Source organism: Euprymna scolopes, chromosome 24 (genome assembly GCF_053919585.1).
Source record: "Euprymna scolopes isolate OS-2025 chromosome 24, ASM5391958v1, whole genome shotgun sequence".
In the NCBI taxonomy this organism is placed as follows: domain Eukaryota; kingdom Metazoa; phylum Mollusca; class Cephalopoda; order Sepiida; family Sepiolidae; genus Euprymna; species Euprymna scolopes.
Window position 1 is genome coordinate 99,673,816 of NC_136505.1, and position 22,906 is coordinate 99,696,721.

General features: G+C 36.2%; 1 protein-coding gene across 1 annotated transcript in view; it reads right to left on the minus strand.

Annotated features, from left to right (window-relative positions):
* LOC145246869 (multifunctional procollagen lysine hydroxylase and glycosyltransferase LH3-like) overlaps positions 1 to 15,032 on the minus strand; it is a 111,573-nt gene extending 96,541 nt beyond the window's left edge. The window contains exon 1 of the mRNA XM_080108731.1: positions 14,573 to 15,032. Coding sequence (XP_079964857.1) covers positions 14,573 to 14,651 — 79 coding nt within the window. The 5' untranslated portion in view covers positions 14,652 to 15,032. The remainder of the gene's footprint in view (positions 1 to 14,572) is intronic.
* Between the last annotated feature and the right edge of the window lie 7,874 nt (positions 15,033 to 22,906).

Sequence of the window (22,906 nt, forward strand, 5' to 3'; positions counted from 1 at the left end):
AACCCTGCTTAAATATTATAAAAAAGACGATGTAAAAAAAAAAAACCAAAACGGAAAAAAATGGCATAAATAAACATGTGTATGGGGGAGGGGTAAACTAAAGAATAAGCGAAGTAATAAAAAAAACGTTGCCCGGGTGTTTAAAGGTGTAAAAGAAAAAAAATAGTATTGGTCGGGAAGAGGGATTGAACCCGGAAAGCCTTGACGACGCGGAGATGGAGACCAAGGCCAACAACTTAACCGTCTCGACCACGCGTGAGAGTAATTTATTAGCTGTTAAGTTAAGGCTTATAAAGCTAGTAAAAGAGGTTTGATTGACAGGAAGACGCTAAATGAGGTCATCTCGGGATCGTTATTTTTAGTTTTCACTTTCCCCCAGATGATGGTGGGAAGGGGGGAAAGCAGCGCAAAAGCCGAGAACACAACGTTTTAATTTCACTGTATTTATATTTAAATGCAGGACAAACAGGGGACAGAGCGAAATAGCGCGAATCTCATAAAAGTCGACGTAAATAAATCTAGAGACGACCCGCGTTCTCAAATCCTATATATTATGATATAGGACCCATATAAACAGTTTTAAGCGATAGTAACGATCCCGGGAGCGTGTGCGAAAGAAGCCTTTGCGAGACATACACGAAATGTTCACACACATTTTGCCTTTTATATATATATATAGATAGATAGATTATTTAATATAAGATATATTTAATTATTTAATTAATAAATATAATATATATATATTTAATTAATAAATATTTTATTTAGAATAACATACAGAAATCAATGTCTGCTAACCTATATTTTAATAACTTATTTTCATAGCAAAGACGTTTATGATCGTCATCATATTCAGTGCTGGATTTCATACTAGCATCATTATTCCCATTAGTAATGAGCAAAACTGATTGAAAATGAAGTTGATATTTAAAAATAATAGCAATGACAGCAAGTTCATGATCTGCCACACACTAGAAGTAGATAGTGTGAGCCACCTGACATCCAACTGTTAGGTTCTGCTGGGTAATGGCTACTATGCGACCCAACACAATGGAGTGTGTAAGTATCTCTATTGGACTGCCTGTAAAAAGTTGAATATCGAATGCAGCATCAAGTCCTGGGAATATATACAGAAAGAAATTAGAAACAAGTCATATACTATTCACTATGACTATCCAATTCCTACATACCTGGAAAACGGAGCCATAAAACCTGACACAGAGATATGTGACAAGGAGAAAGAAGCAACTTTAGAAGTTAGTGTTCCCAAGGATACTGGGTTAAACAGAGCTGAAAGGGAAAAGATAACGAAATAGCAAGGTCTTACATATAACATGAAAAGAAATTGGAATCTTAGGAAGATTTCTATCATTCTAGTAATTATAAGAGCAACTGGACTCCTAAAAAAGAATTTCAAAAACTACCTGGCAAGTATACCCAGAGACCCAAGTGCAAGAGAGATGCAAACAATCGCACTTAAAGGGATGGTCAGAATCTTACAAAGATCTCTCGGTTGGAATATCTGAATAAGCAGGTAAATGCTTGCCATCTGATAGGATGCTCCATCCTCAGCTTGAACAAAATGATTTAAAAATTTAAAAAAAAAAAGTTTATTTACTAGTACTTTCATAGTTTAAAAAAGGAAATTCTTTTTCGCATAGCCGCTTTTTCTTTCTTTAAATAATAATGAAAAAAAATGGAGGTAACCACACTTGAGATAAAATAAAATGCAGGAAAAAGGTTTTATGTTGTAGTGCAATGAAATCTGGGAACCAACATGTTGTAGCCTCAGTCGCAAACTAGACAAAGAATAGTAAAGAACTTCAACTCCTGCATTTTTTTTTTCTTTTGTAACGACGACATTTATTTCTTCATTCTTGTTATGACTGCAATGACACCAATGTGACCTTCTCGAACGTTACCCGCGCCTACAACGCGATCGCCTTCTCGAACGTTACCCGCGCCTACAACGCGATCGCCTTCTCGAACGTTACCCGCGCCTACAACGCGATCGCCTTCTCGAACGTTACCCGCGCCTACAACGCGATCGCCTTCTCGAACGTTACCCGCGTCTACAACGCGATCGCCTTCTCGAACGTTACCCGCGTCTACAACGCGATCGCCTTCTCGAACGTTACCCGCGTCTACAACGCGATCGCCTTCTCGAGCGTTACCCGCGTCTACAACGCGATCGCCTTCTCAAACATGCTCTCTCCTTTTTATTGTCTTCTTTTTTCCTTACTATGACGTCATTTCGCTCACAGTCCGATATTTGCATATAGCCGTCCGCACTATGTCATAGTAGTTCATGTATTCATTTCTTATGAATCTGTTGCTGGCATTGGTTTCCCCAATAGTTTTCTTGTTAGAATTTGTTCTATAAAGACATCAGGTACTTACAGAAGGGATCCTATGAAGATTTCCAACATCCTGAACGTGTTTCTGTGGAACGAACTGGATTCAAACTTGGCACACCCAGTTTGTTCATGTTAACTATTTAGCCTCTGTTACCTTCCTTTGTTTTTTTTTGTAAAGGTGTCTAATTACCCACATAGAAAGAAATTAGATATGCAATAATAGCGAATAACAGAAAGTTTAATAATTTGATAATGTTTATTCGACCAAGGCATTCGTGTATATACTGACACACTGTTTGCTGTCTGACAGCTAATTTATAACAAAGCCACAACCATTCTTTTATGGTTTGTACGAAGTTATTCTATACAACACAACTTTTAAGATAAATACCGTTCTTGAAAAGGGTGATTTTTTTTTTTTTTTTGAGATCAACATCCAACATTTTTTCAAATTTTTTTTTTAATAACCAAGGATTAATAGAGACCTAACCGGAGATGGGTTAGTTTGAACGTTTGTTTCTAAAAGCTGCTTAACACATGCCAGCATGTAAAATGGATGTTAAACTGATGATGATGATCATCATCATCATCATCAAGTAACTTTAGAAAACAATAAACTATTTTCCAAAATATTTGAGTTTCTGTAGAACCCATTCACTTTCGGACATAGCTGAGCAATGAATAAACATCTTGTCTCACTTTTTATAAGAACCGTTGATCTTAACCATCATAAGGAACTAACACCACATTAAGTAATAACACCGTTCATTAGATTTAGATATAGTAAAAATATATTACAGATGTAGCAAAAAATAACATGGTAGAAATATATGCAAAAATATCCCTATGTTTGAAAAGTGCGATGTTAACAGTTTTAACTACCTTTGACATTTCCCCTCACACTTTGACAAAAGAATTCTTCAACAATTGTTTTCAAAACTGAGCTGGTATCAGGAAGGACATCAGATCCATAAAAATCTTACCTCCATTTTGAAAATGACTTTTAAAGAAACTTGATCTGAGATGAGTTTGGAGGTCAGTTTATAAAAGCCATCCAACACATGTCAGCATAGAAAACAGACGTTAAACAAAATATGATGACGATGAACCTTTTAAGGTTTGATAAATTGAGGTGTTGACAAATTAAACGTGTCGTCGTGTCACACACATAAACTAATAACATTCAGTCGCTGAGCTGTTTCCAGATGAGTTCAATGCAGTTCACATGAAGGCATCGATCAACAACCAAATCTTCGACATATTTTGGCCATTGCTGGTTCCAACGGCAAACAACATGCCATGTCTATCTTCACTGTTCCATTCATTGGATGAAAAACTTTTCTAAAGGTTGGCTGGTTGGTTGTTTTTGTTTTACGGCATATCAACCTTTTTCAGGTTATTTAATGCCGAATCTAGTTATTTTGAGGAACGATTTTAATGGAGTATATTTTTTTTTTTTTTAAGTCAGATTCTATTTAACCTATAGTTGGGACCCTAACAAGTACTACCACTCCAGGTCAGAGTGGACCTGGGAGCAATGGCAATTAAAGGGTGGCTCCACACTCCCCAAGGCCCGCAAGGTGGTGCCTCACCATCGGATATAGTTTTAGGTCATATCCAGGACCTTTCTAAAGGTAGATTTAAGTTCTGGTTGATATTTTACACCAGAAATATATCCTTACACATACTCCGTTGTTTAAATGAGTAATTATCCAAATAATTAAAAATTAAATGACTCACAAGATGTTCATATGCTGTACAAAGATATCCCACCATTCATCTTACGTCATTTCAAAAATATCACAGATATCAATTTTGAGGTTCTCGATTGTTAGCTCATACAGTCTATTAAAATAGCATGATTTCCGACCATTTTTGGATAATTTGGGGGTAATTTTGACCCATTTTGGACTCTGAGATACCCTAAAAAGCCCTATACTTGTGGGATAGCCAATGGGAATGTTAGATTTAATGATACAAATGCATTTATAGTCAAAAAATGCACCCTGTGGCTTTCAATAAATGATTAAGTGTGTTCGGGGGCGAAATTTGGGCCATTTTCACGCGTTGGCGCGGTCAAATCACGTTTGGGGCCAGCGACCCTCCAATTTTGACCCGTTTTGAACAAAATCACTTGTTCCCATCTATTTACATATAAATGAAGGTAATAAGCCACTTTTGGCATTTATTTGAAAAATTTTGTTTCTATAGCCTACCCCTAATTAAAAAAAGTACCACAACACACAAATGGATTAAAATAGGATGTTCTTCTTCATTTTCTGACTAACCAGGATTATTTTTTATTTTTCGCCCTTGAAATCTTACCTGGGTAAATTTACCGCCTAAATGAATAGATTTTAGTTTAACAAATATCTTCTGAAAGTGCTGAGGTCTAAAATAAGGGTTTGTGATGATCAAATTTCTTATTTCTGAAACAATTTCATCCGTCTAAAAAATTAGGTTCCCCCACGCCAATCTAGCTGAAATTAGTTAATAGTAATATATATATATATACTAGCCAAAGTACCCGTCGTTGACTGGGTTCAAAAACAGCCTACAGAAATTGCATTTTGATTTATGAAAGTATGATAGGTTATGAAAAGGAAGGGTTGTAAAGAGATAGCTTCGAATTTGGGGGTATAAAAACCAAAGCAAAATATGATGAAAGTAAAAATAAAATAGATAAACCTCATAATTTATTATACCATACCTGTTCACACTGAACCACTTATCACAATATTCTGTGGATCTATATTAAAAAATCTTGTTAAACTTTGTGACATATTTCCATTCTATGGAGGTCAGGCGCGAACGAACACCCCATAATTTTATTATACCATATTTCTTCAAACTGAAACATAATTATCAAAGTATACTTATACAGATAGATATGAAAAGTCTTTATTAAAGTGTGTGCCTATTTCCATTCTATGGAAGCCAGGCGCGAACGCAGACCCCACAATTTTATTATACCATCCCTATTTAAGTTAAAACATACATATCAAACTATTCTTATGTACGTCTATATAAAAACACTTGTAAACGTTTTTTTTAATTTTTTAATTCCATACTTTGTGGACCAGGTGCGAACGCAGACCCCACAATTTTAATGAACCACCGTTCTGCCAGATCAAACATAACCATCCTGTGTCTCGATACATCTTCTATCATTATATGTAATCAGTTTTTTTAAAATAGTCAGCCATATAGGAGCCTATTCGTTACCAGACACACACACAGAGCTTTATATTTTATATATATATATATATATATATATATATATAAGGGATTTTAGTTTTCTGCCACTGCAAGAACTCCGACACCAAGGTTGGAAAATGGTATTGAGAAATTAGCGCTCCAGAGGAGGTGCACTTTTACCTCCAAAAAAATACCTGGACAACTTCGTCGCCACTACCCGGTAAGGGCGCCTCAGGTGATTAGCTATAAACTAACCCCTTCTCAAACAGCGAATGCAAGGACTGGGAGGGTGGACTTCCTAGAACTGTACAGAGCTCCTACCGCAAAACAACAGGAGCTGGATCATTACAGGAATAATCAAATCTCTTGATTTTGGGGGACCAAGATAAAAATCCCTAGCAGAGTTTTTGTATGATCATCCCTAACTGAAATGGACATTAAATCAAATATGATAATGAGTTTTACCACTGTCGACCAAGGTAGAAGTCTATAAAGCATGTGTTCACAATGAGTGTTGAAGACATATGTGGCATAGAGAGAGGATACGAGAATGATACAATGGATGCGTAATGTTAATCTTAAAGACACGCTTAGATCTGATGACCTCAGAGGATGAGGAAATTTGGACACAGAGATACAAAACAGAAGACTTTGTCAGTTTGATCATTTTTTTTTTGGGGGGGGGGCATATCAACCCTTTTTTAGGTCATTCAATGCCGAATCTAGCAATTCTGAAAAAAAGTTTTATGCCTAAAGTTGTTTATATTTTTAAATAGTTGTCCATTGATTGCAAAGGTTATAATGTTGCTATTTGGTGTGTTTAGAGCCAGGAAACCAGTGGGGAAATGAGGGAGAGGGGAGGAAAAGGGGGAGGGGTCTGTTTTTGTTTTAAGGCTCTGCAGAACATGGTTGAATTGTGAAAAAGAGAAGGAAAAACAATAACATTTATGTGCGGTGCATTTTAGTCAGGAAGTAACTGTTTTTCAGACCGCCTGATCTGGTGGTACAAGCAGTTTCATGATAAAATGATAAAGATGGACTTGAAGAAGGGAAAGGATCAATCAAGACTTGCACAAAGGGAGATTAATCTGTAAGTCATGAAGCATCAAGATGGTTAGGTTAAAGATTCAATCAATCAATAAAGGTTTTATCTATTAATGAGGAACCTCTTTCTGGGCTTTAGCCATCTATCTCTGTCCTGAGCTATCTGCTGCCATCTGGGACCCATGTGTTGTATCAGGTCGTCCCTCCACCTCATTCTTGGTTTACCCTTTGGCCTCTTAAGTTTATGAGTTATCCTGATGGACCATCGGTTGTCATGCTGTCTGGCTAAGTGCCCTGCCCATCTGTGTTTGGATGTCTTGATGGCAGTATTGATGTCACTAATTCTTGTTTGTTGGTGGATCCAGATGTTTGTCTTTCTGTCTTGTAGAGTGATGCCTAACATTATCCTCTACATCTTCCTTTGTACCAAGATTTCACTTTGGCGAGTTGTCACGGCCCAGGTTTCACTACCGTAGATCATAACAGGTAGTACATATTCATTGAAGATCTTCCACTTTGATTGACATTTTTTGCTTTTCAGCTTCTCGTGATATTCTCCACTTTCCCAAAAACTGCCCATCCCAATGCTATCCTTCTCTTTATCTCAGGGAGGAGATCTTCATCTTTCATAATTTTCTTTCCTAAGTAGATGTAGCTTTCAACTTCCTCAATGGTCTTTCCAACAATTATTGGCGACTTGGCAGCATGCTGGTTTAACATCATCTTGATCTTCCCAAGATGCATGTTGGGGCTAACCGGTTTGCTTTTAAAGTGGATGTTGTTTAGAATGTCATTTAATTCCTGAGGAGAGTGTGTCATCAGGTTGAAGATTAGATTAAAAAAAAAAAAAAAATTAATGATGGTGGCTTGAAAATTATAATCTGCTTCAACTATTTCTGGGACTAACTCTGGGTTCTCCGTCAAAGTATTGAAATCCATTTTTTTTTTAAATTGTTTTTACATTGGGTCATAAACATAAGCTATTGAAATCCTCTGGATACTCATTCATTACAAATATCGATTTTCCGGCAATGCTTGTATGCGTTCATCGACTATAGCATGGAGTGGGGCATGATGAGAACATTTTGAATGGAAATGGACAATTTTATATTTATGAAAAGCAGCACGTGCATAATAAGTTCATTTTTGTTTTTCTGAATTTTTTTTGTTTCATTATATATATATATATATATATATATATATATAATGAAATAAGAATTACAATTAAGTTTACAAAGATAATCCAAAATAGCAAACTTTAAATGTATTATAAATATTAAAAACTTAATATTTATAAAGTAATCCTAACCAGATGTAAAAACTCAATAAAACCAAATAGGAAATAGAGCTTATAAGAACAACAAATTAATAAAACATGTTAAAACACTTTAAGAAGAGTTAAAAACATTTAGTTTTCAAAAAGGAGACAAATTAAGTGGATTGTCCTTAATCCGCAGAGTTTTGAAAGAAATACTTTCCTTCTAATCAGAGCTTGTATATATATATATATATATATATATATATATATATATATATATATATATATATATATACTAGCATTTCGGCCCGGCGTTGCCCGGGTGTTTTGAGGTGTATGCTGAGCAAAAAAAAAAAAAAAAAAAAAAAAAAAAAACGGTCAATTTTTTTTTTAACTGACCCCTATTATGACCCCTTAAAATTTATTGTTTAGGGCTCAAATAAAGTCATTAAGTTAGATCCATGTCCAACGAATCTATATCTAAAATTTCACGTGTTTAGACCCAAAATTGTAGGAGGAGTTTGGTAGAGTTCTCAAAGGTCAAATCGTTGACCTTTGACCCCTTAATCGCTAAATTTCTGTCCGAAAACCAATCACATCAATTTTCCCAAATCGATGTACCCTGTATATCAAATTTCAAATCTGCAGGCTTAAAATTGACAGAGTTATTGCGTAGGGAAATGTACACAGACACACACACACACATATATATATATATATATATATATATATATATATATATGGATATATATATATTGTGCAAAGCATATGAGTTCTAACAATGAGTATAAAATTTGTTAAAATACTGTAAATGGTGGCACATAATGGATCACCATTGTGTGCTTTCAATCAAAAAACAATTTTGTCAAAACAAAAAGTAATAAGCGTCCAACATGCACACAAACTAACCCTAACACAAACTCTCTCACGCAACATTTGTTTTTAACCTGACAATTCTTCCTGTCAGTCCATATCCACTGAATATAGCACACAAATGTCAAAAACACAAGCTTATTAGTACAAACTTGTTCAACTTGCTTACTATTGTTACCTAAAGGAAGCTGAATCAGTGCCGTCACTACTGAAAATCTAAGATGACAAATTATGCCCCACCTTGGAAAGTAATTGATTTTTTTTTAATTCTATCAGTAAAATCTCAAATCAAACTTTATAATACTTAAGTTTTTTTTTTTATGGAAACTGCTTCAGACAAAGTGTGAAATCACTAGATTTAACGAGATAACGAGAACAGATGATTACTGCAAGGACAGGAGATGCATATTGACCTTAGCCTTGAAAAGATCAAGGTTAAAATTAGGGGGAAAACTGAACAGGAATAGAGTTTCACAACTTCGCAGTTTTTGGAAAAAAGCTACTGGAATAGGAAGCTGGATTACAATGAAGTATCAAAACAGTAAAATGATAGAAAACCACTAGACCAACGAGTCAAATGAGCTATACAAGGCTTCCTTCAGTCTCGACAGACTATGGATACCCATGGTAAGGGTGCCTGCACGTGGAATTTTTGTGGCAAGAGTTGCGCAATCTCCAACCACACCTCTCCGAGTCAACATCGTTAAATACCAGTGGCAAGTGGAGGTTCAGAACAACTGGAAACAATGCCGAGATAAGCGGAAAGCACATACACCACCTCGAATTCCCAAATGGTCACCCACGTTGCTTAACTTTGGTGATCTGATGGGAACCGGTGTGTCAACGTGGTTATGCCGTACAACAGCAGATATAAGTAAGAATCAAATGTCACTGGATTTGCTCAGTCCAAAACGAACGCGACCCTCCTCCGATCTCTAACCTCCTCAAGTCAAGTGAGTTTAACTTGTTTTTCTCACAAGAAGGACCGAAGAAAATTCCACAGAATGAGAAATATATTTAACCAACAAATATGTTTGATAAAGCAGATATTTTTCTGGGTGCAGGAAATTAGGTATTTGGACAGAAAAGCCAATAACACTCAGCAAATATGAGTTTATGAACATTTCTATAAAAATAGTGTCCATTGTATTTTTAACATGGAACTGACCCAAATGAGGTAAATTAATAAGTACTAATAAATACGTAGAAAGTAATATTGTGCTACATAGTTCAATACAAATAATAAAACCACATTGTAAGTGACAATCTTTAATTTACTTCTTCAGTCCAGCACCTCTGGGCAAACAATGTTCTTGTTTCCGAAATATTTTTTTTTTAATGTTCCCTTTTATTATGTAACTAGCAGGGGTCTCCGGCATTGCCCGGGTGTTTGTAGGTGTGTGTGTGGGGGGGGGGGGGTAAAGTAAAGAATAAGCGAAGTAATAATCCTGTTTAGCTATTAAAAAAAAACAAAAAAAAAACTAAAAAAAAAAAAAAACGATGTTTAACTTCTTTAAAAAATCGGAAAAACCAAAACAAAAAAAAAAAAACAGCCAACAAACGTAAAGCTTAAAAAAAGAAATCAGAAAAACAAAAAGCAAAAATGAGGGGGAAAAAATGATGAACGAAAAGCAAAAAAAATTAAAAAAATGGCATAAATAACACTTTGATTCGGTTAAGTCCATGGTGCATTTCACCCAGTACAAAGCTTAGAACGGAAAGGCACGGTAAAATTCCATTCCAATTTTTTTAAGCAACTACGAAGTAAAGAAAACCCAAACCAGCATTCCTTCGTAAGTGTCCCTTGTGAACGATCCCAGAAACAGTGTGAGTGGTGGCAGGCGAAGAAGGAATTTATTAGAGAGAAAAGATTTTACTACTTCCATTGATTATAACCGATTGTGGCATTGAACTCTCAACAGGAAAAATATAGGAATCTATGATTATCGAGGAAGTGGAGAGGTAATATGCCTATAACACACCTCAGATATTGTGCTGCAGTTTGTGCATATGCATATGCATGAAATGTCTTGATTTTTTAATCCTATTAAGATCAAAATCATAGGGGAAAAATGAGTTCATTTTATAAATATATATATATATATATAAAGAGAGAGAGAGAGAGAGGGGATAGGGATGTTACACTGATTTCTTTCTTTGGTGAAGAACCGTCAAATTTAGGAGTGCCTTTCTGACATCATTACAACAAAGATCATATAAACTTCGAAAACGAGGTTACATCAAAGGGAGGTCACCAGGGTTTCCAGATTAACTTTTTTAAAACTAAATTTTTCAAATTTAACCCTTTTTTTTTTTTTTTTTAAGTAGTTTTCCTTTCAAAAATTGTATTCAGTCTTTTTCAAAGCATAATACAGAAACAAGCAAAATATGTAGATTACAATGATGAAAAAGAAACTACATTCCTGCATTTTTATTTATTTAATTTTTTTTTTTTTTAATTTTTTCTCCCGAAAGTTCATGATTCCAGATGCAATCCTATACTCATATAAGGGTCAGATACTTGCTGGAAGATGGTGTACTACTATCACATCTGCCTTGACAGGGTACAACAATGCTGCACAAAAAATAAAATAATGGAGTCTTTATGCAAACAGAAATTAGCTATTATTTCAGCATATGTACACATTTCAAGTGTGTTCTTCAAGTTACATGCATAATACTAAATTTATTTTAACTCAAAACGGTTCCTTATTTACTAATATTTAACAAAAACAAGATGAAATAATATTTATCCTTGGTACAGTTTTTGCTTAGGCCACTAAACTGCTGTTTTACTAATTTTTCGTAGGCAGAGTTTCTTTCAGAAGCTCATCCACCTATGGAACAGATTATCACTAGACTACTTACCTGTTGGTTAAAATTTGGTCTTCAAATCCAATGTCTACAGATTCTTATCAAACTCACTATGTAATCAAACGCAATCTTCGGCTAGGGATTTTTATCCTCGGCCCCACCCCCCAAATCAAAACAGATTAGACCATTCCTATAATTATCTCGTTTCTGTTGATTGCGGTGTAATGTTGGTTCTATGCAGTTCTAGGAGGTCCACCCTCTCAGGCTTTGCCTTCTCTCTTTGAGAAGGGGTTAATTTATTTACTAATCACCCGAGGTGCCCTGACTTCTCAATCCTACTTTCCAACTCTGGTAACACAGTTCTTGCAGTGGGAGAGAACTAAATACCCCATATATGATCAATGTCAGTAACCTCATAACGTTCATCGTCTCTGTTCACAATCATTCTGTCTCATTAACCATAATCCTCCAGTGGCTGTTGGCCTCGATAAGTAGTGGCCCAATAATCCAAAATTAAATTTACAAACTAGCCAATATAATAATCCTGTTTAAAATTGTACATTTTGTCCCCACGCCGCAAACAGAAAAACATAATTTTTGTTGTTTTTTGTGTCCCCCCCCACATTTTTTTTTTACATCCAGGAAATAAAAAAGGCATGTTAAAATAGTTTTGACTTTAATGTGATCTTACTTTACTAGATTTAATGTAAAATGATCACTCACTTCTGACCAGAAGTTAATAACCCCACAGTTCAGTTGTTGACCACAAAGCATAGGACAGAACGAGTAGCTATTTATAGTACTTCGTCATCCACAGACATACTATTTCGCTGTATCACAGTTCTTCAATGTGGCTAGACTCTAGCACCCATCTGGAGTCAGACGTCGAACCTATAACCATCTAGTTAATAGACAGCTCTAAACTCCAGCCCATTGGAGATTAATCGACATACTGGCAAAACAATTTTCCAAATTTTGCTTGTATTGGCAATTCGGAGTTAGTGTTTAGTTTAGTGAAGTGAAGTGTGTGTTTGTTTTTTAGCGTTGCTATGAGCGTTTCTGGACTTTTTGATCAGGAAGTGGCCGATTATTTTATATTACCAAATCTTTTATCTTTTTCTTTGACGGTGTAGGGACAAATGGTAATGTTTTACTTCATAATTAAACTAAGTCCGGAAATCAAGAAAAAAAAAAGGGCATTTTTTTAGCCAACAAAACACAGCAAAGATAAAAAAAAAAAAAGTATATAAATAAGTTAATCTATTTACCTGGATAAGTTTTTTTTTATGTTTTAACTTATTTTAAAGCGTTTATTTGCTTTGAAAGAAAATTAGTGTCAAGTTCGTTGAGTTAGAACGGAAAAAAAAATGGAGGTTTCGTTACAGCAATTTGGACCCTCGATAATCGCTAAAAAATACTTGTCCTCCATCCAATGTCACTAATCGTGCAAAAATGTAATGTTCTACCAGTAGTTTGTTTAATTTTCGATCTTTTTACCAACTATTTATTCTGTAAAATTTAAACCGTCGTAAACTATTTTACGACGGCCACGATCAAAGCGGTTTTTGTACTTATGCACTTTGGGGTTTGTATTACTGTACACATAGATTCGAAAAAGTTGTCAAAAAACAAATATAGAACAAATGAATGTTATCAAAGGCAAGATAAGTTACTTTTCTACCTAACTGGATATATTTTTTGTGTTTTTATTCAGTGTAACATGTTTATTCAGCTCGAAAAACATGCAATGTTTACCGATGTATTGGAAAATTCAAAATGGCAGCCGACTGTCTCTCCGAGAGGGTACGTTTGGGAAAAGGTATTATAAATAATAAACTAGACAAAATACTGTTAGAAATTCGCTCAATATATGTTACCGTGACATAAGTTGACATGTATTCGGTTGTTTTCTAACAGTATTTTGTCTAGTTTATTATTTATAATACCTTTTCCCAAACGTACCCTCTCCGAGAGACAGTCGGCTGCCATTTTGAATTTTCCAATACATCGGTAAACATTGCATGTTTTTCGAGCTGAATAAACATGTTACACTGAATAAAAACACAAAAAATATATCCAGTTAGGTAGAAAAGTAACTTATCTTGCCTTTGATAACATTCATTTGTTCTATATTTGTTTTTTGACAACTTTTTCGAATCTATGTGTACAGTAATACAAACCCGCACTTTGCAGTGCACTCACTGCCACTGCTGCACCGTGCACCGCGCTAGTCTTTAAATAATATTTTTAAGTTGAATTCAAGTTTTACGATATATGTACATAAACTTTTACTTGCTTTCCACCTTTACAATCAAGACTTTTATAGATTTTCAGGTATGCTGGTTGCAGAAAACTTAAATGCTATATTCGTTTTCAGCATACCGAAAACCTATAGAAGTAGTCATTTTGAAGGTGATTGTTAAGGTGGAAAGCCAGGAAAAATTTACCCTTTTTTATTAAATTGTTAGGTAAAAGTATAGAACAGTTACAAAATATCCTCCCCTACTCATGTTAAGAATGGCTTTCTAAATAACATTTTAGCATGGTACAATAAGTGCATAACTTGTTTCATAAAAATACTGTTAGAAACTCGCCCAATATGTCATGGTAACATATATTGGATGGGTTTTCATCAGCATTTTGTATAATTTTTTTTTACTGTCAAGTCATTATCAAAACTTTAAATATTTAGGTGTCGATTCCCGGCTATTTTATTTATTCTTACCTAACGCTCAACGCTATGTATACGAATAAACGTTTTAAAGGGAGTAAAACCACTAAAAACTTTTCCAAATAGGTAGAAGAGTAGGTTACCTTGCCTTTGCTAATATTTATTTATATATTTGATTTTTTAACCACTTTTTCGTACCTCTGTGGACTGTAAAACACTCGTTAAGTTTTCGATTTAGTTTTGTAAAAGTCTGTTTGGTTCGGTTCAAATTCTGTAGAAGCACAATTTAATTGCATTTTTCTAATTATTTTATAGGAAGTCGTATGACTTCAGAATGTTTACAAATAAAATACTCACCCTTGTCTGAAGTTGAGGTATGACCAAACGCAATATCCAACAATAAGATGATGCAAACGGGAATTAAGTTGCCAAACATTTTGGCAGTCGGACAAAAGAAGTCGTCTTTAAAAAAATAGTTTGTATTCCAGTCTTTTGTAAAAAAGACAAAAATAAATATATATTTTGGGAGGTGTTAAAAACTTTTATTCATTGATGCATCGTACCAAGTTAGCGTACGTGACTTGGGTCGGCAAGTGAATAAAAAGTTGTGGAGGAAGATGTTTTTCTTGGGATTGTGACGAGGGAAGGGGAGAGATACTGCCACATCAGCAAGTTACTTGATACATTTTTATTATAAGAAAAAGAAGAAAAATAATGAAAAAATGCCTAGGGTAGACAAGAGAGGGAGAAAGAAGTAAGTTTAAAGCATAAAACACCCACCCATGCCGCCATGTTGGATTTTGATGTAGTGCTGTTTCCGGTTGAAACGTCATTTCCGGTTGCATTTTTCTTTTCGTACTTTTCTTCTTTCTTTCTTTCTTTTCTTCTTTTCTCTTTCCATTTCTTTTCTTCTTTCTCTCTTATATTTTCTTTTTTTTTTTTTTAAGTTTTGCGTTGTCAGCATTTTTGTATTTACATACTAGTATCTACCCTAACTTTAATGATGCAGAGGCATAAGCGACTCAAAGTCGGCAGCAGTGCCATATAAACAGTTCAAATCATTATACTTCATTACTTTTTGCATAAAATGATAAATAAATAAAATGTTATTGTTTTTTGACATTTGAATTTGTTTTTAGAATTACATAAAAAAAATATACTACTTCACGAAACATTTCTTGCTTTTGATTTCTTTATATATATATTTTTTAGAAAAATAAAATAATGTATCTGGGTGCTTACTAACATAGAGTCGACAGATCTTTTTTTTTTTTTTTAAATATGTTGGTTTAAGCAAAAACAACCGTACTTACTTGTCATGTCGAAAATAGTAATATATTAAAAAATTATGCTTTATTTATTTATTTATTATATTTTTTTTATTTTTACATTTTCTACCCCAAACAAGGTACACTGCCACCTTGATGTACCTATTTACTATGCCTCCCCACGGGACAGAGTTAGACACCAGGGTCGTTTTTTAACGTGGAGAAAAGGTACAAAAATAAAAATTGTCTCAGTCGTGAAGGATTTCTCCTCCACCGAAAGAGAACAAGAAAATGAAGTGCAGCATCTGAAGAACAGATACTACACTTTGATCTTAGGGCTACTATCAGGGACATATGTTGCAGGGATACCATGCAGGGAGCTGAGCAGCAAGATGTCTGTTCACCTTACACTTGAACTTCTGCATGTCAGTACAGTTGGGGAAGTAGGAATCCTGAAGGGAATTCCAAAGTCTAGCAGTTCTGATAAATAAACTATTAGAGTAGAAGGCTTTCTTACATCTAGGGATCTCCGCTGTGAAGGGGTGGGACTTTGTTGCCTGTTGGGTCTGTCAAAGGTATTTACGTCGAGGAGGTACAAGGCTTGTTGTTCATCAGAGCATCTACCACTAAAATACTTGTAGAACAGGCAGAGGGATGCAACATTTCGTCAGTGGGACAGAGGTTGAAGCTTAGATGACAGTTCAGGACCTGTCAGGTTAGTGACTCTCTTTTGAACCCTGTCCAGGAGCGAGAGACTAGTAACAGATGCACCAGCCCAAATGTGACAACAGTACTTCATACATGGCTTTGTAAAGGTACAGGATACTTTCAGGTGTAAGTAATTTTCTAGCACGGTAATGAGAGCCCACCTTCTTTGCAGCAGCTTTGGTAATGCTTTTAATATATCTGTTCCAATTCATGTTGCCTGTGAACGTCAAGCTGAGGGGTTTGAAAGAAGTACTTTCAGTTAATGTATCTTTAGTCATAGCTATTAGTGGTTGAGAAGGTTTCTTGTAATTATTGAAGGAGTCAAGCTTAGTTCTGGCAGTATTGAATGTTACCATTCATTTTTGTTCCCATTTCACTACAGATTGGGGGTCTTCTTCTAGTGTTTCTGCCATTGCCTGTTCATTCGTGCTCCCCTTGTGTCTGTTATAGAGCATGATGTCACCAGCAAATATACCAATCTCAGAGACAATTTTATCAGGGAGGTCATTTATGACATTTATTAGGAATAATAAAGGTCCATGAATCGACCTCTGAGATGCACCCGTATTTATATTATAATGTTTAGATGTACGACCGTTGAGGGCAACCTGGATTCTTCTCTTATTTAAGAAAGATTTAATTATGTTAAGTATTCGTCCAAGATTTAATTATGTTAAGTATTTGTATGATCTGATTTTTCTGAGAAAACCATTGTGCCATAGCCTCTCAAAAGCTTTAGATTTATCTTTTCTTTTTTTTTTTTTACATGGGTGTCACCACTTATCATGGCCCAGAGGCCACTCAAGGATAAGGGTTAATAGGTATACATTAGTCATTGTGATTTTAGCATAGTAAACAGTGGGAATTTTGTAACTTGGATTACTTAGGAGGACGATTCAATTAGAACTTGTTTACATTGGACTTTTTTTTTTTTTTTTTCATAGGCATCACCACATTATCAAGGCCAAGAGGCCACTCAAGGATAAGGGTTAAAGAGTGTATAGTAGAAATTGGACAATATAATAATCATTAGTAATGAAAATTTGTTAAATTTGATAACTTATATGGAACGGCTCATCAAGAACTTATTTACGTTAGACTTGAACACAACCATATTGTAGTCAGCCGGAAAGCAGGAAAACGGAAGACAATTCCACAGGCGTGCAGTTCTAAGAAAGAAGCTTTGTTCATGGAATCTACGTTTAGGTTTAGGCACAGATAAAGAGTGGGGGGGAATTATTGATAGTGTTTACAGCTAGACGAGTGTTTCTTGTGAAAGTTTGGTGAGGGGGGACCATAGATTGAAGCTCAGTCGAACACTTTCCATGAAAATAACGATACATCAGAGACAAACTCGCAACATCTCTTCTGTGAGATAGAGGTTGCAAGGAAGAGAAAAGGACATCTCCTACGAGGCTATGAAGTCTATTTTGAACTCTATCAAGGCAGGCCAAGTCCTTTCTAGCAGCTCCTGCCCAGATGTGGCAACAGTATTCCATCCTTGGACGTACCTGGCTCTTATATAGATAGAGAATAGCATTAGCAGTGAGATATCTACTGGATCGATAGAAAGATCCCACCATTTTTCCAGCGGCCTTGGCAACAGATTTGATGTACGTGTTCCATTTAAGATCAGGAGTAATGGTCAAGCCAAGAAGCTTGTCAAAACTAGAGGCCTCCTGAAGACAAGAGCCATTCATTTCAATTGATGCCAGATGGGGATCAGAATGTTGATGATGTAAAGAGAGAAGCTTGGTTTTAGATGCATTAAAAGTAACCAGCCACTCCTTACCCCATTGTACTACGTGCTCAAGATCAGAGGAGAGAGAATTGGAGAGAACTTGGTCGTTTACTGTCTTAGATGTGCTACCATAAATGGTAGTGTCGTCAGCATAAATGTCTACAAATGATGTAAGGATGTGATTTGGAAGATCATTAATGTAGATCAGGAAAAGAGTTGGGCCCAGGATGGACCTCTGAGGGACACCGGCATTAATACTGTGAGCTTCTGATTTTTGCCCCTCAACTACTACTCTTATGAACCTATCAGAAAGAAATGATTTAATAATTGAGAAGACATTTCCAGCAATACCATAGCTAGAGATATTATGAAGTAAACCTTTATGCCATACCCTATCAAAGGCGTTAGATATGTCAAGAGCAATTGCCCTAGAAAGGTTGCCTCCATCGAGAGATTTGCTAATCCTATGAGATATAACTGTAAGCACATCTGCTGTAGATCTAGCAGAACGGAAACCATATTGAGTGTCACTAAGAAGGTTATTTTTGTTGAGATGGTTGATTACTTCTGTATTTAACACAGATTCCAGCAACTTACTCATGACGCACAGGAGACTTATTGGCCTGTACTGAGAGGGAGATGAGCGATCATCTGAATTCTTAAATACAGGGCATACTGATGAAATTTTCCAGGGAGATAGGAAACTATTCTCCTTAAGACAACGTTTAAACAGTTTTGTAAGTATGGGCGCTAGTTCAGGTTGAAGTTTTTTGAGTATTATAATTGGAATACCGTCAGGGCCAGTTGCTTTACTGGAATCAAGGTTTTTGATTAGCTTGGCAACATCATGTACAGATATACGTATATCACATAGCGTGTTTTCTGATACAGGAGGAAATATTGATCGCAAAGGGTAGAATTAGCTACAAAGTTCTTGACAAAGAGTTTGGCTTTGTCTGATGCTGACGAGATTACCTCAGATCCATTGATAATAGTTGGGATGGAGCACATGCTTCTGTTCAGGATTCTGTTTGCTATTTGCCAAAACTGGTGGGAACCAAGCCGCTGTTCAGCTACTTTGGACTTAACAGATTGAGCATACAACTCTCTTGCATTCTTTATTACTTTCTAACAATGGTTGCTGGCAGTCCTGAAAGCGGCTTTAGTTATCATACATCTATTACGTTAGAAACAGTGGAAAAAGTGATTTCTGTGCGCAATGGCAGCAGCACATTCTGGAGAGAACCATGGCTGGCTGTTAGGTTTTTGCTGAAACTTTTTCGAGGGTATGAAACGGTCAATACCTACAATTAACCATTCCGTCAGGTCTAATACTATAGAGGACACATCCTTTTTAAACATGGAATGCAGAGGTAGATCAGATATAAATGTATGGAAGCTATCTCAGTCAGCCTTAGTGTATTGATATACTGTACGATGGAGAGGTACGTCTGGGGACTTATTACATTTCATTTTTATCTTAATTGATACAACAGAGTGGTCGGAAGATCCAAGAGGCGACAGAACAGAAACTGAACATAGTTCAGGGCAAGTTGTGAGAAAAAGGTCTAGTAGGCTCGCATACTGGCCGTCATTGTTGGGCACACGGGTGGGTTCCTGAACAATCTGAGTGAGGTCATAGGCAATGGAGAAATCATGACAGAACCTCCTCTCATCATCGGTCTTGTTAGAGTGGGTCAACCATTCGACGTTGTGAACATTGAAGTCACCACATACGTGAATGTTAGCTGAAGGATAAGCAGATAGGACTTGGTCAATTTTCTCAGATATGCTTTGAAAGATAGTAACTCCGCTGTTATGGGGGAGATAGAGAGTAAATATAAATGCCGTGTGAGCTAAAGCAACCCGGAAGTACATATAGGGTAAGTCAGGATTTTCCCTGGAGATGTCCCTACCACATGGAAAGTTATCCCTAATATAGGCACATATTCCATGCCCATGGCGATCTTGGGGGTCAGATTTAGAAGTTAAATTAGAGTATCCTTTAATTGCGAACTCTTCTAGGGAAATAGCCTGTCCAATGCCAGTTTCACTTAAAAACAAAAGGTCTGGTTTAGTCTCCTGTAATTGGGTTTCAACCTCTGGAAGGTTAGAACGTAGACCCCTGATGTTGGAGAAGGAGACATGGTAGTAGGAGTCTACGTTGGAAGTTGGAGAACCGGGTTTAATCGTGTATTTTTTCTTGAAACTTGTCATGATGAAATTTTGGAATTTGTGGACTAGGTCGTCAGATTTACTTAGAGCAGGACAGAGAGGGGAAACTAAGAGAGAAAAAGAAACGAAGAATTTTTTTTTTATTATTTGTAGCTAATGATAAGGTAAAGCCGTAACAATTACCCACTAGTATGGCATCGAGAGGCCCCACCAGAAGCTACTGCATGGTCCAGAATCCATTCACCAAATGGCAATACAGCAGCCCCAGTACTTTGCACCTGCTGATAGGACAGCCTCCTTAGTGGTTAATCCAAGGTTCGGGTCCCTGACTATCAGGCGGATAACGTCAGCCCAGACAAAATGTTTACCTCCAGCACCCTTACTAGTGACATGGCTACAAGGATAGACATAGAAACAGAAAATTTCCGCCATCTCTGCCAACTGTTCGCGCAAAATACTGCCAACCTAGAAAACAGCTTTTTCTTCTCCCTTTGTCAGAAAAATCACTCATTAGAAAATGAGGACTGAGGGACAAATAAGAAGAAGCGAGAGTAACAGGAGCTGCCGATAACGCATCCACAATGCGTTTTCTACTCTCCATTCTACTGCCCTATTTTTCTACTCTCCATTCTACTGCCCTATTCTCACCCTGCTTTGTCCAGTGTATGGTACACATGTTCAGAGATTACAGTTAGGATATCTGCTGTAGAACGGGCTTGCCTAAATCCATATTGTTGGTCAGTCAGAATTTTAGCAGTTGTAAGGTGATGGACTAGAGCTTGGTTAATTATGGACTCAAATATTTTGGTGAAGAGAGGGAGGAGGCTAATAGGGAGATAATTTAATGAGTCAGTTCTTCTGCCAGAATTTTTGTAAACTGGTACCAAAGAAGCAGTTTCCCAGTAATCAGAAAAGCAAGATTCATTGAGGCATTTGTTGTGAAGTTTGGAGAGGAATGGAGCAATCTTAGTAGAGCATTTTTTTTTATAATACAGCTGGGATAAAATCGGGTCTACATGCTTTTGAGGTGTCTAGATTTTTTATGATATCCTACACCTGAGAAGGGGTGATTTTCAGATCATCTAGTGTGGTGTCCGTCTACAAAGGAAACTCAGGGAGGAAGTGGTTTTCTGGGTCCAATGTAGAGTTTGAAGCAAACTTTGCCGTGTAAACAACCTCGTGATTGTTGGTTAGTGGGGTAATTGTTGATTGCCCATTATTTACAACACTGTTGTAGATTTTCCAGAAATCACAAATTCCTAATTGCTGCGCTTCGAGTAGGAAATGATTTATAGTTAAAAGTAATTTTACAGTTAAAGGTAATTTTTACAGAAAATTGGGGGAAATAGCATTTTTCCTAGATGTGAACATCTTGAAGATTGCGAATACAGAGGAGATACTTATCTCCCTTTTTCCTACTTTAATGGCGACGTTTTGTTTTAGCCGATAACGATAGACTTTCTTTTTTTTTTACTAAAAACACAATAGCAGTTGTTTTATTCCATGAATTGTTGTAATTTTTGGATATAGTACTACTTTCGACATGGCAATTAAGTAAGTACTGTTGTTTTTGCTTAAAACGAAATGTTTAAAAAATCGATCTGTTGACTCTCTCTTAACAAGCACCTTTATCTGACACTGTTTGCTGCTGACTTTGTGTCGCCTAATCGTCTGAATCACAAAATGAAATAAAATGTCATTAAAAAAATCAGTTTTGCATTACGTCTTACAAAATGTTAAAATTTAAATATCATGAATACTTTTGATTGTTTTTGGTTACTGCCTGATGTGCTCCTACCGGGAAAAGTACCACGTGGCCAGCCAAGCAATTTTTAATAGGCTAGAATGCTCCTCGTTTTAGGGAACTGGCTTGACTTTCCCCACCTTCCGACCTTGTGTCACATCTTTTTGCAGCGTGAAGGAAGTAAGTAAAAGCTTTACTGCCACCTAAAACACACGTGAATTCCAGTTCTTCAAGAAACAAACGTTCTTTTCAACTGCATTAGGAGGAGAAATTGACACCCCTAATCTATGTCACCAGTCGTAGTGTCTAATCTTACCAGACTCATAGGGAATGTTCTGGTTATGTGACCATTGACGAGGTGATCAAAGACAGTATGATCACAAAACATTGCAGGGAAAGAGGAGGAAAGAACTGACCGACTCTTCTTTTGACTAGGACCCCTCCCCCCTCCTGCTTTCCTCTGCTGAGAAGAATAATGAAAATCTCGACAATGTGCTCGACAATGTGCTCGTATTATCAGCTCATTGCCAATATGTCGACATGTTTTAATTGGATAGACAGTAAAAACAAAAAAAAACGGCTTCGTAATTTGTGTGTTCATTTTTTTGCGGACTATTATCCTCATCTTTATAGTTGTTGCTGTTGTTTCACCTCATCCTCTGGCCTTCTTTGATAGAAATGCCGAGTCTTGTAACTGTATCCCCAGTAATTACTGCCTTCCATAGTTGTTGTTGTCTCACCACGTTTTGGCCAACAACAACTATGAATATGAGGATAAGTGTTTTACTAAATATGTATGACTAAAAATAATGTACGATCATTGTGCGACTAAATTGCCACTGCTGCTGATTAAAGCAAATTTGACGCAGGCAATCAACTGGGTCCGTCAGCATAAAATATCGTAAAGCAATCTCATACATACATTCATATTGCAAAAAATAACCTCTCGATTGAAATTTGTGAGTAAATTTATTTTATTGTTAATTTTTACGATATTTTGCGCTGACAAACGCAGTAGCAAGTTTGTGCAAAAGTTGCTTTAATAGTAAAACAGC